The following is a 13,834-nucleotide window of genomic DNA, read 5'->3' on the forward strand; positions in this document are numbered from 1 at the left end:
TCTAAATTACTGTCATACATACATTATCATCCATCACCACTTATTTGCACCACTTATTTGAGGTGAAAAAAAGTTTACCAAGTTACAAGTATCAAATAATTTCAGCCTGCAAACTATACTTGCCAATCTTATACCAGGAAAAAAAAATTCAGTACATATTTCAACGGTATTCAGAAAAAGCTCTCTTGGCCCTTCCTTTCTGGGGTGTCTGCATTGCATAATAGAGCTTTCTTGACATTCTAAAATATATAAGAGGGAAACATTCTGGGGGTTGGAGAAGGAGATCTATATCAAAGTAGATGGTAGAAAAGTAGATGGGGGCTATCCACAACCTGTTTCCCTAAGTATCTTGTTTCTGCTGAGGACAGTAGTCTCAATTGTGTTGGGCATGAGTGAGAACAACTTTCAGTTACCATGAAGTAGGCTATTATCCAGAAGGTGTTAACATAGAGACTGAAATATTGATTTTAACCTAAAAAGACAGGGGAAAATCCACCTAACTAAGCTAGTGGTATGAGATGTCTCCTTCTAAACACTATGGCCCATTCTGGGGCAAGGCTTCGACAGTTTTTGCCCTGTGAGGTTTCAGGACAGTTGAGGTCACTGATAAAGTGACTAAGATTCACAAGTAGTAGAAAGCTAACCCAGGCTTGAGGAAAACAAAGAAATGTCCCTGACAACATTTTTTTTTAAATTTATTTATTTTTATTTGTTTATTTACAGCATAACAGTGTTCATTGTTTTGGCATCACACCCAGTGCTCCATGCAGTACGTGCCCTCCTCATTACCCACCACCTGGTCCCTCAACCTCCCAACCCTCCCGCCCCCCCTTCATAACCTGACAACATTTTTTAAGGCTATAAGAAAAAAGTACATTGCTCCTTTGGGGACATGGACGTAGTCTAGGGCTGGGGTGAGAGTGAGGAAGGAATGACAAGCAAAATGATAGGCTTTGTTTTGCCATTTTCTTGAGGCCAATGAGTAGTCACTACAGGGTTTTTAAGCTGGTAGAGAAAATTTATCTTTTATAGAAAGATTACTAAAGGATGCAGTGTGGAAGAGGTGCAATAGGAAAAAGACCACTGTGCCCTGAACTGGCAGTGAGAATGGATAGATATTCAGAAGGTTGGATCAATTAGGATTAAGTGAGTTTCCAGAATGATGGCCAAAATGTTCACTCAGGCAATGAGCGAATGGAGATTTCATCTAATGAGACAAACCATCCAATGAGATAAAGCAGTTTTGAGGTTGAAGATGACTAATAAGACGTGTGACTAAGTAAGCACAAGAGAAAAATATGGACTGGAAGTACACTTTTGGGAGTTATTAGGTTACAGCAAGCGGTAACGGAAGCTTTAGATAAGGTACTGAATGAAAGAAGAGAGCCCAGGACGAGAATCTACACAGAACCAACACTTGGTAAAACAGGCTAGAGAGATACGGTTGCCTGACGAAGGGTATGAGGGAGACTGGATGAGACACAACAGGCACTTCAACAACAGACACATCACATTCCTTAAGGAGACAGAAAAGATAAATTGAAAAACCAATAATAAAGTTGAAAACATAAAGAAATGTCAACCAGCAAAATGGAATTTATGAGCCATTCACGGAAGCCAAGCAGATGAGACCATATTAGCAAAAAATTAGGCCCAATAGAGTATTGTGGCTAACAATAGCTTCAAGGTGAGACCTCCCTCCATTTCAATAGGAGGGAAGATAGAAAGAATGGGTTTCTGTGTAGATACAGTGGCTGGTTTGGAGGCAAGATATGAGAGTTTCTGCTTGATGGCCTCTGTTTTCTAGGTAAGCTAAGAAGCCAAGAAATATGCTTGGGGCATAACATAAGTTGGGAGGTGAATGGACTGCAGTTTTGAGGAGAGAAACTATTTGACATGGTCTCCTTGGAGAAGAGAAGAGAAAGATGAGAGGAGAAGCACTACAAGGCAGCACTGTGCATTTAAACAAAAATCTCAGATCAGTAATAGAGAATGGCAGAGAAATACCAGAATACACTGGATGATTTCACCTAGGGGCCTATCCATTGTTTCCCTTCAAGAATCCCAACTTTGGAGTGCCTAGGTGGCTCAGTCAGTTAAGCATCTGTCTTCAGCTCACGTAATGATCCCAGGGTTCTGGAATCAAGCCCCATAGAGGGCTTCCTGCTCATCGGGGAGCCTGCTTCTTCCTCTCCCTCTGCTACTTGCCCTGCTTGTGCTCTCCCACTCTCACTCTCTCAAACAAAATCTTAAAAAAAAAAAAAAATCCTAACCTTCAACTGGCAGCATGAGCTCTGTGAGCAGAGGCTCTTGGACATACGTTTCTACTGTAGTGTCAATAACTCAGAACTGAGCATAGAAAACAGGGATCAGCAAACTACAGTCTGCAAGTTAAGAATGATTTTAAAAAGTATTTTTTAAAAATGGGCAATTTACATGAAAATTAAAATTTCAATGTTCATAAATAAAGTTTTGTTGTAACCCTGCCATAATCATTTGTTTACATATTGTGTATAGATGCCTTTGTGCAACAATGGCAGAGTTGAGTAGTGGTGATAGAGATCCTTATGGCATACAAAGCTGCAAATATTTACTATATGGCCCTTTACAGAACGAAAAAATGGTCTACTTCTGATAACAAAACTGTATTTAGAAAGAAAATAAAGTATCAAAATGCTTGATCCTGAAGATGGAGCTGTTGGTACTTTCCATCAAGATATATTTAAAAAATGGGGATAGAGAGATCTGCTATTTTAATAATATCAGGATATAATGCAAAAGCTCAAATCAAACCCTGATATTTTATTTCTTTATTTGAGAGAGAGACAGAAAGAGCCTGAGCGGGGGGAAGGGCAGAAGGAGGAGGACACGTAGACTTCCTACTGAGCTTGAAGCGAAATGCAGGGCTCAATCCCAGGACCCTGAGACCATTCCTTGAGCCAAAGGCAGATGCTTAACCAACTGAGCGACCCAGGCGCCCCAAACCCTGACATTTTAAACTCAGCACAGAATGGTGACATATCCAGTTTATTCTTAATCAATTACATTATTGGCAGAGCCTCTGATGGACAACCACCAAACAAAAGTCAAGCAGAAATAAATTAACAAAAATCTTCCCATTACACTTGGTCTTCATTGAACTAAACTGTCAAAAACATAATCAAACGAACAAAACCAGATGGGTTGGTAAGAACTGTATATTGTTATAAAACCTGATGAAGAAAAACCAAAAAGTCATGTTCGTGGCAATTCTAAGGAGGACTGTAGCTGGTTCTCTATGTCTATTAAGGGAAGCCAAGCACATGTGCTCAGTTCAGTTCCTTTCTCAACGTCAAACTCAGTTTTCCTATTTCATCTCCAAGAGACTCTTTAAAAAGTGTTTCTTTTTTTATTAACGTATAAATTCTAGCATCCAACTAAATTGTATTATTGTCCTAGCAAAAAATAAACTGAGGCTTCAAGAAATAATCCAGCCTTGGTCTTATACCTTCCAGCAGGGAAGAATTATATCACTTACTGAAGATATTTTATTATTCTGTTTTTTAGGGACGCCGGGGTGGCTCAGTCGGTTGTGTCTGCCTTCAGCTCAGGTCATGATCCCAGAGTCCTAGGGCCGAGTACCATACTGGGCTCCTTGCTCAGTGGGGAGCCTGCTTCTCCTTCTGCCTGCCACTCCCCCTCCTTGAGCTCTCTTTCTGGCCAATAGACAAAGAAAATCTTAAAAAAAAAAGTTCTGTTTTTTTTTTAAAGATTTTATTTATTTATTTGACAGAGAGAGATCACAAGTAGATAGAGAGGCAGGCAGAGAGAGAGAGAGAGAAGCAGGCTCCCTGCTGAGCAGAGAGCCCGATGTGGGACTCGATCCCAGGACCCCGAGATCATGACCTGAGCCGAAGGCAGTGGCTTAACCCACTGAGCCACCCAGGCGCCCCCAAAATTCTGTTTTTAAAAGTCACATAGATAATTACTAAAATATTGTTTGTAAAAGAGGCCCATCCAGATAACAATTGTTTTGTCCTTTGGTTTCTATTGCCAAGAAAATAGACCAACAATTAATTTGTTCAAGATCGATAGATTTTTTTGCATTAAAACAAGTCCTACAGCTATAACTAGTGGTAGCAATGTAAATGTAAAATCATACAGTTATCTACATGTTCAGTTTGAAAGTTATGAACTTCATTTATTTTTATTTTTGGGTAACCTCTAGGCCCAATGAGGGGCTTGAATTCATGATCCTGAGATCAAGAGTTGTAAGCTCCACTAACTGAGCCAGCCAGGCACCCCTCAAAGTTATAAATTTTAAACAAACTGCTTGTGAAGTGTATTTTAATCTTTGTCTATAATGGAAACTTGCATTCTTCGATAAAATAAGTATACCTTCTAATAGAGGGTAATCTTTGAAAACTGTTTTAAAGTAGAAGCAATTTATAATCTTTAGCTAGACTTTAGTTTATAGATGAAGTGGGATTTTATTATCTTTAAAGTAGTGTTGCAAGTAATGAAAATATCAAAAAGAAAAAAATGAGAATGATATGTGCAACAACAAAGTGAAGACAAAAAAAAAATAAGGTGAAATTTGTTAACTTTTTTTTCTTTTTTTTATAATTTCCCTTCCACATCTCCCTCTCACTTAAGTTAGAAATTCTCATGCAGACAACTGGTAACCTAAAAAAAGACAATAAAGTTTCACCATTGTCAGACACATTATTGAAAACAGAGTAACCAAATACATTTTATAACAGTAACTATCCTGCAAGGTGAACCAAAATTTCCTGGTATACATGCAGATTACGCCTAAGTGCTTAAAACGAAGTATTTTTAATCAACATTAAAAATTAAATAGTGCTCTGAAAATTTTTATGGACTATGTCAACATATGTAATGCCCTTTTTTTAATGTTACTACCAAACTGTGGCCGACAAGTATTTTGTGCTTTTGTGTTATTTAATGGCAGTTCTTTTCTATACAATTGCTCTTTTAAGAATATATTTACATTAACACAGCCAAAGAAGAAAACAATAAAAAGTTCTCAAGAAGACCTTTTTTCAACTTACCCCAATTTTCTCTCTTTACAAGCAATAAAAAGTTTCTAGTGATACAAACACATTCAGTTTGACTAATTCTATGAATCATGCTTGTTACTATATCTCTCAGCTTACAGTCTTAAAACAATCTCTCTGGAGAAGTTCAAATGGTTACTGAAGAGCAATTTCTAAATTATGTACGATATCAAACACTTTCAATTATATTTGAAAAGAAATGGCTTGGAGTGTTTTGTTATTATTTTATGCTTTTTTGGGCAATCCACAAATGACATCTCATAGAAGTAAATAATCTTAAATACTAAAACATACCTTGCCATGAGGATCAGCAAACATTCTTGTGAAAATTTCACACAATCTTTTTAGTTCAACTCGACTGTCAAAATAATAAGGCAGCTTATTAATATCTTTTTTAAAAAAAGATTTATTTGAGAGACAGAGCACAAGCAGGCAGAGGGACAGAGGAAGAGGGAGAGGAACAAGCAAAGGCCCTTTGCTTTCCCTAGGCAGGGAGCCTGAGGCAGGGTGGGGTACAGGGATAGGGCTTATTCCTAAAACCCTGAGATCATGACCTGAGCTGAGGTCAGACACTTAACCAACTAAGCTACCCAGGTGCCCCCAAAGTAGCTTATTAATACCTTGCTATAGGAAGAATTCATTTAAAATAACCTTAGCATAATTAGGCTTCTTATAGAAAAACAAAACAGTCCTCCAAATCAAAAAATGAGTGGGACTTTCTAATCAAGGATAAATACAAATTTATCAAATACAACAATAATTCTGCCACAACCCCCATTATATTAAAAATTAAGTTATATGAAAAGAACTATAATTGTATTTCATTAATGTAGCACAACAGGGATACTGTACAAATGACATTCCCAGCACATGAATCTTATCCTTTAAATGCCAAGATGTTTTCTTAAATTTGGCCACCTGAGGGCTAAAATCTTTCTACACTCTGCCTACCCTCCTGCCACTGATAATGATATACTGAACCTAATACCAACCTAATCTTGACAGGGTTAGGAACAATATTATGATTAACTGCAATGATTCATGAAGTGTGATATACAAACATTAAAATATATTAGACAGTATATAGATGAACATCTATTTTAAATTAAATAGTTTTAATACTTTTTAAAAAAGATTTTATTTATTTATTTGATAGAGATCACAAGTAGGCATAGAGGCAGGCAGAGAGAGAGGGGGAAGCAGGCTCCCCGCTGAGCAGAGAGCCCGATGCGGGGCTTGTTCCCAGGACTCTGGGATCGTGACCTGAGCTGAAGGCAGAGGCTTTAATCCACTGAGCAACCCAGGCACCCCAGTTTTAATACTTTCTAAAGTAAGTACAGCTAGCAACTCTAACCCTGACTTCAGGTATCAAGTCAGGAAGTATTCCTCTAATTTTCCACTACACAAACTTAGAATTATCTAAATCTAGGTTCTTAAAGGGGTTGACTAGAGAAGTTTAAAATATTATACAGATAAAGACAATAAAGAACTTAGAAGGAAAAAGCAATAAAAGCCAGTAGGAAAGGAAACCAAATGAAATCAAACCAAATCAAACAAACAAAAAACCAATATAAAGTTAAGACAAATTCACTCCAATTCCATTTTGTATTACACTAAGACTCACAAATTACATGAACACTGAGAATACACCTTCATGTTCAAGTGAGCATAAACATTCTTTCCTCTTGCTGAAAAATTTATCAGGAATGAATTTTAATAAACTGGCTAGCTTTAATCCTATGTACACTTTATTATTTTTTAATTTTAAAAATTAATACCTTTTTCATGAATTTTTATTTGTGAATTAGAAGTTTCCTTTTAATAAAAATTTCTAGTATATATAGTATAGACAGTCCTGAAGCCTGGGAAATATTTTGATGCCATCTTCTGAATTTCAAACAAGTCTGCTCCCATATTAATATCTCTAAGGTATTATGCAGACAAAGTCAAGTTGAAAGTGCTAAACTGACAGGATTATTATTTTAAGACAACACAACTCACCTTAGTGTTCTCTGATTTTTTAATAAGTTCTGCAGACCCAGGAGGCCTTCTTTCCTTTCTGACCAATTGGAACTAGCACATCTATTGAGGACTTCTGCCACATCTTCCGTCTGCCTCATGTATGTGGGAATACTACCATTTCGAGAACTATAGGAGCGTTCTGAACAAGCACTAGACGCATCACTGTTGGCGTCATCATCTGAATGCATTCCATATGATTCATATCTTCTTCGAGCAGGTTTTTTCTGTTATACATAAAGGGTCTCATTAGCAGTAGCCAAAAGAATATACTGATATTTTACAATTTTTATTGACCACAAAGACAGACTGGTTTTGTTTTACTATCAGTACCAAGCATGCGGCTAATCACTGTAATAATAAAATTATCAATGTTATATCAATGAATTGATAACTGATTTTATTATTAATGTTTAGTTTTGCTTCAGAAAAAACATGTTTTAGAAGTTAGTAGAAGATGAAATATTTTTAAACTTTAGGGGATATAGGAGAAACAGAATAAGACTATATGAAAGTTCAGATATTAAAGTGGGAAGTGCTCAAATTGTGGCTTTTTCCCTCTTCCTCTTCCTTTTCATGGAAACCAAGAACTACTAGAGTATAAATGAACAGAAACTACTTGAAATTTGAGTAGGTTAAGAAGAGAACACTACTTTTTAAAGGATGAGAATAGACCAGGAAAACACATTTTCCTGTATGACTTCTATATTTTCTTGTCTGCCTTCTCTTTTCTCTAGTTCCCCTTTTATATCTGCTACCACTTCTCTTGCCACACTTTCTTCGTCATATCTCCTACGAAGTGAAATACAGACAAAAAATAATGAGAACCTATTTTGCTTGCTACTATTTTTAGGGGGCAAGCCCCCTGAGCATCCTCCATGTTTTTTCTAATGTCTGTACCATCTATTTCAATAAATGCAAGAAAGCCTATTTAGATTCCTTTGATTTCTTTACATCTGAAGCTTATTATTTAATATATGTAACTGCTAATAATACCTTACATAATAACAATGAAATGAGAGAGAGTAAATAGCTTATTTGAGATTTCCCTGGAAGGACTGGAAATACATCTTTATAAAATCCAATATTTGAATTTAGGCTGATGAGCATGAAGACATTTCTATGAAACATGTTAACAAGCACAATAATTTAAAACAGTTCCAGTCACAACAAATTCTCCCAAGTCTAAAATCTAAAAACAAAAAGTAATTTGACTTTACTTCAAAATAGCTTTATAAAGACAGTTGCATCACTAAATGCCTCTTACTGATTTAGAGACTTCAACTTAATTTAGAAAGTGCTAACATGGCACTTCCTGTGTTGGGCTCTAGAATCAGTTTTGTTATAGACATCATTATGAATGATAACATCTCATTTGTATGGAGTAGTCAAGCTGGAAGGACAAGAACCCCCACGGGACATTCTGTTCAAGCAGCATCTCCTTATTGATAATCACATGTACAGAAAAATGGATGTATTAAAGGATCTTATTACTTCCACTTGAGTATTTTCTAGAAGACTATCGTCTGTGTGAATCTGATGAAGCAAAAGAAAAAAATTATGGTATCATAAGATGTCAGAAAACAGCAATGTCTATACCTTAGTCCGTATGTCTCCTAAGAGCTGAGAGCAGTAAATTTTTAAAGAGAAAAATTGAAAATAATGAAGAACATTTTGCTAAACAGCACAATGAAGTAGGCATAAACAATGCCCATAATCAGAAACATTAAATTTTTTAATATATAGGTACATGAGAACTGCTTATTAGCAGACTGTATCTTCAATCTTGCCGAAATCCTTTACTCCTATGCTACAAAAATACTCCCATAACCAGTTTTCCTAACGAAACTCAAATTTTCTTTTCTTTTTTTTTTTTTTTTAAAGTTGGCTCCATGTCCCCATTGTGGATCCCAACATGGGGCTGGAACTCATGTTCCTAAGATGAAGACCTGAGCTGAGATCAAGAGTTGGACGCTTAACCAACTAAGCTACCCAGGTGCCCCTCAAATTTTCTATTTGAACCCTTTTGTCATTTCCAAAGTTAACTTTGTTTCTGTGATTTTTCCCAAGGTACAAATTAGGCTTATTAGTTGGAAAGATTTTTTTCTAGAAATTAATAGTTATAATTGGAGTATCTATGCTATGCAAATAATGTAAGTAGGCAGAATCAAATTATTGGAATTCAGCTTTTGGGCCTGGTAGTTAAATATTCTTTATATATTTCAAACACATCTTAGTATTATAAGTAATAGTTCAAGAATAACCCACTCAATTCATAAAATGTATGTGAGCATAATTTAACTAGTAAATCTCCTATTTAAAAAGAAACTAAAAATATGATTTGAGAAATACATGATGAAAAACAGTAAATTTAAAGCATCTGACTGACTTAAGATCATCAGAACAAGATGTGATCAATACATTCCATGCCTAAGAGAACAAAGTTCCTACTTAGTTGTATTATTTCTAGAAAATTAATCAAATGGGCGAGATAAAGGGAAAAATTCAGCACACGTAGACTGTTAGAGCAGAACTACGTATGTGATTACATTTATTGTATTACAGCTATGACCAATGAATACTTTTCAAAACTTATTTCTCAAATATGTAGGATAAACTGCATCATATCAACACTGGTTAAAATGTGATTATATAGTCTTAAAAGGCACGATGTATAATTTGAAAGAAAAAGCGTCATACTGAACTACTTGGGAGACTGGCAAAAGCCAATTACACTCATTGTTCAAATGACACGTCCTTCATAACTTTTAAGTGAGAAAAACAACAGTGAAATATGTATAGCACTCTTCTGACAAACTACCATGGATCTGTACATGATGTTTTTAAATCTCACTGTTTAATGTGTCAGGTATAAAGAGCCAGGAGGATATCCTAATTATCATGTGTCTTGAAATTCTACTTTCGCTCAGCTCAGAAAATCCTACCCCAAACTAACACAATCCCTAAATACTCAAAGTTAAGCAAGCTTTGAATATATGCTTGTAGTGTACTTATTTATGTACTAATCTAATCTACTCTTACTCTTAGTGTACTACAGTGCATAAAACACATCACCATATTAATGACATCAATATTTATATTCCTAACATGCCATCAATTACTTCTACCCTTGGCTGAAATTTCTGGCCAAGAATAAAGATCAGGAATTGATTATACTGTTCTGCTTTTTACATTGTCCACATTTGATCTTCCTAGATTTAATCCACAAGCATTTTCCCCTGTCCTTTTCTGCACTGGTAGACTGCCTTACCCATACATTAGTTTCATAATGGGAAGATCTGTAACGATAAGGAAATGGAGAAGAGTACCAAGGCATCTGCTACCGCCTCCTCCACATCAGAACCTGTGTTCAGGACTCGCATGGCACTGACAGAAGATGACAGTCGGCTTGACTGGCTGATCCCATACCCCGGACCTGATTCGTCAGAAGGAGGAAAACAGCTTTGAGAGAGTCATAAATGTAACGGTGTCACATTGGAAACTTTTAGATCCTTAAGGGGAGGGGGAAAAAAAAAAAACCAATGGGGCAAAGCATTTTAAAAGCAATTCTGTATTTTCTGAGTACATTTGGTTTTTGGTCTAATAAAATGGTAAAGGCAATTAAAATTACTGACAGTGTATGGAAAACAAATTTAAAAAAGAGTAGCTATGAGACATTTATGACCAGAAGATAGAAGAAAGAATGGGTGGCTAAGGGCTTGCAAATCTGTAGCCCTTGCAATTAACCCAGCTCTATCACAGTCAGGCAAATCTCATCCATTCAGGTGAGCCACGGAGTAGTCCAGAACAAAGATCGAACCTCAAACCAATAATGACCAGGGAGCTCAAAAAAGCCACACCAATTTACAAGGGGAAAAAACCCTCCAACAATTATTATTTATTCTTCTTCAAGATAGGTTGATTTCAGTTAATAACTAAGACATGTCAATTAATATTTATTAAGCACCTACTGTGTGCCCAACATTCTGAGGTATGTAAAGACAAACTAGAGATGGATTCTCCCCCTTAACTCCTTTCTACACCATCATTTACAATTAAAACACTTCATCCACCATTTTGGTTTTTTTTTTTTTTCCCAAAACATGTACAAAGATGAAGTACATAATTGAGAACATAAAACAATTCCATACTTAAACATGACATAACTAGGTTATACACACACACAAAAATGTCACCTGCCAGTGAGAAAAATGCCCAAATAAGATTGTGGAAAGGGGAAAAGTTACTTGGGGGGAAATTAAAAAAAATCACAAATGACTTATTATCCAACAAATTAAATTTAAATAAAAACAAACTGATTTAAAAACATGAATATACAATTCAATGGAAACTGAAAAGGACAAAAATCTGAGATGAATGCATAGATGATAGTGAAAATGTACTCATCCTTCACCTGAGGCCCCATATACATCGGGGGCGTAGAGGGCACCAGTAGATCTGGAATGGTGTCTGGAGGCTGGAATAACAGGACCATACAAACCTCATCTATTACCACAGAAACAAGGAATAATGGCAGCACTATAGTCAGGCAAGGAGAGTTAGTCAACACTGGTATTACTAGTACTTAAGGATCAGAATACTGCCAAGTATTGAACATTAGCACTGTAATATCACCCTTGACACACAAAAGATCTTACACCTAGGGGGACAGACATAAGTCCACAGGAGACAAAAAAAGCAAGTATTCAAATGGAAGGAAATGTCAAAAGTACAAGCATGAAACAAAAAAAATGAACACTGTAGTTAAAAAAAAAAAAAACCACTATGGTAACTAAGCAACCAATAATAACCTCTCTCCTTATAATCTTGAACCCAATGAGGCAGGTATTACTATTCCATTTTATAGATAAGTAAATTCAAGCATAGAGAGAAGTTAATTAATGTAACCAAAGCCACACTACTAGTAAATGAAACACCTCAGTATTTGTCTTCTTTCAAAGCCTTTGCTCTTAAACAGAACACACACCATCTTCAATTGTTCAAAAGATAACATACCTCATTTACATTTGCCTAAACATTTTCCATGTTTCACAGAAAGTAACTTCTGCATTCAGTAAAAGATTATTTAAATATCAAAGCACATTTGAACATAAAAAAGGGAGAACTAATCTAATCAAAAGACTAGAAATGTGACATGTCCCTCTGAATCTAATTTTAGCACATTTTAGATTTCATATCTTAAAATCTTAATTTTCCTAATACTATAAAGTCATTCTTCTTACATACAGAAACAAATAACCTAGGAAAGACTCATTTTAGTATTTAATGAAATAGATTACTCTTATTTGGATACATTAATTAGAGCAGTTAAAATACTTTTACTACACAAATCACTCTTTTCTTTGCCACAGGACCTTAATGAACAAAAAAAAGATCAAAAAGATTGAAAGGATTAAACAGAAAGAATGCCACACAAAAGGTTTAATCAGACCCTGAAAAGTGACTGGTATTGTTAATTAAAACATACTAATACATAGTTTTAATTTTACCTGACAGAAATAGTTTTTAAAACGGTAAGAGTTACCAATAAAGAAATGCCTAATGGATGAAAATTTTTGAAAAATTTTCTGGAATCAATGGTTACCTGTGGCTGCAGATAAGTGGTAAGAGGCACCACTCACATGCTTGTAATAACATAAGCCTTCTTTTTGAAACTTGTCTCCAGAAATAAACATAAACTAGGGTGCAAGTTCCAGAGAAGTTTGGCTTTGCTCAGCTGATTTATTTCTTCTATTTTTAAAGATTTTTTATTTATTTGAGAGACAGAGAGTGAGCGAGAGAGAGAGTACAAGCTGGATGAGAGCACAGGGAGGGAAAAGCAGGCTTCCTGATGAGCAGAGAGCCCGATGTGGGGCTCCACTCCAGGACTGAGCTGAAGGCAGTTGCTTAATGGGCTGAGCCACCCAGGTGCCCTTAGCTCTGATTTATTTCTGGGGCTTTAGGACCTTCACACTGGCCTTATGCTACAACTGAATGCATGGCAAACTTTGCGGTTCATCTGCTGAATGGTGATATTCAAGTCAGAGGTGAAAAAAAGGATTCACCAAATAAACACAGTAAGGACAGCAGAATGCAGGCAAACACAGCAAACAATAGGAGTGCGAAGGATAACCTGATGTTCTAGAATGCTACTGCTCATCCCTGTGTAATAAACAGGGCTAATCTGCTACCTTCACTATGCTGTATCCATATGTAAATAAAAGGGTTATAAAAATCAATTTTTCTAAAACGATATGATTAAAAGACGTATCTTCTTTAATTCAAATATAATGTTTCACTAGAATCAGGAAAGCAGCTTCCTTTAATAATAAAAACTTAAGTGATTTAAATTGTTAAATGGAGGCTTTGAGATGAATCTAGAAAATAAATGGCTAGCCACCATTTCTCTTTAAAAACAGGCATATTAACGATGTTTATTTATAAGTGATTAAAAATTGATTTTAAATTTTCTCTAATCTCTGACTTAAGGTTTAAAAGGTACATTTTGGTTTCTTCTTGATATCTCATGTTCTCTGTTCTTTTCCTTTTTTTTTTTTAAGATTTTATTTATTTGTTTGACAGAGAGAGAGCACAAGTAGGCGATATCTCATGTTTTCTAAAAATACCGCCATATTAGCATTACGGATGCAGGTGTTAAGACCTTAAAAATACCTAAGATCCTTGTTACTAAAGTACAAGGAAACTACTTCTGGGCAAGCAATTAGAGCTTTTTAGAGGAAAGGTGGTGGAGCAAT

At 35.7% G+C, this 13,834-nt stretch overlaps 1 protein-coding gene across 29 annotated transcripts in view; it reads right to left on the reverse strand.

Annotated features, from left to right (window-relative positions):
- Window positions 1-13,834, reverse strand: part of CLASP2 (cytoplasmic linker associated protein 2) — a 192,800-nt gene that overhangs the window by 49,540 nt on the left and 129,426 nt on the right. For 7 of the 29 annotated variants that reach the window (XM_046001628.1, XM_046001627.1, XM_046001630.1 and 4 more), the window contains 6 exons: window positions 11,494-11,556; window positions 10,409-10,515; window positions 8,679-8,702; window positions 7,062-7,306; window positions 5,355-5,418; window positions 2,234-2,236 (listed from right to left, as the gene is read on the reverse strand). In XM_046001628.1, the coding sequence (XP_045857584.1) occupies window positions 2,234-2,236; window positions 5,355-5,418; window positions 7,062-7,306; window positions 8,679-8,702; window positions 10,409-10,515; window positions 11,494-11,556 (506 nt within the window). The remainder of the gene's footprint in view (window positions 1-2,233; window positions 2,237-5,354; window positions 5,419-7,061; window positions 7,307-8,678; window positions 8,703-10,408; window positions 10,516-11,493; window positions 11,557-13,834) is intronic. The other 22 variants (XM_046001649.1, XM_046001642.1, XM_046001645.1 and 19 more) reach the window with 7 other exon arrangements.

Source organism: Meles meles, chromosome 4 (assembly GCF_922984935.1).
Source record: "Meles meles chromosome 4, mMelMel3.1 paternal haplotype, whole genome shotgun sequence".
Classification (NCBI taxonomy): domain Eukaryota; kingdom Metazoa; phylum Chordata; class Mammalia; order Carnivora; family Mustelidae; genus Meles; species Meles meles.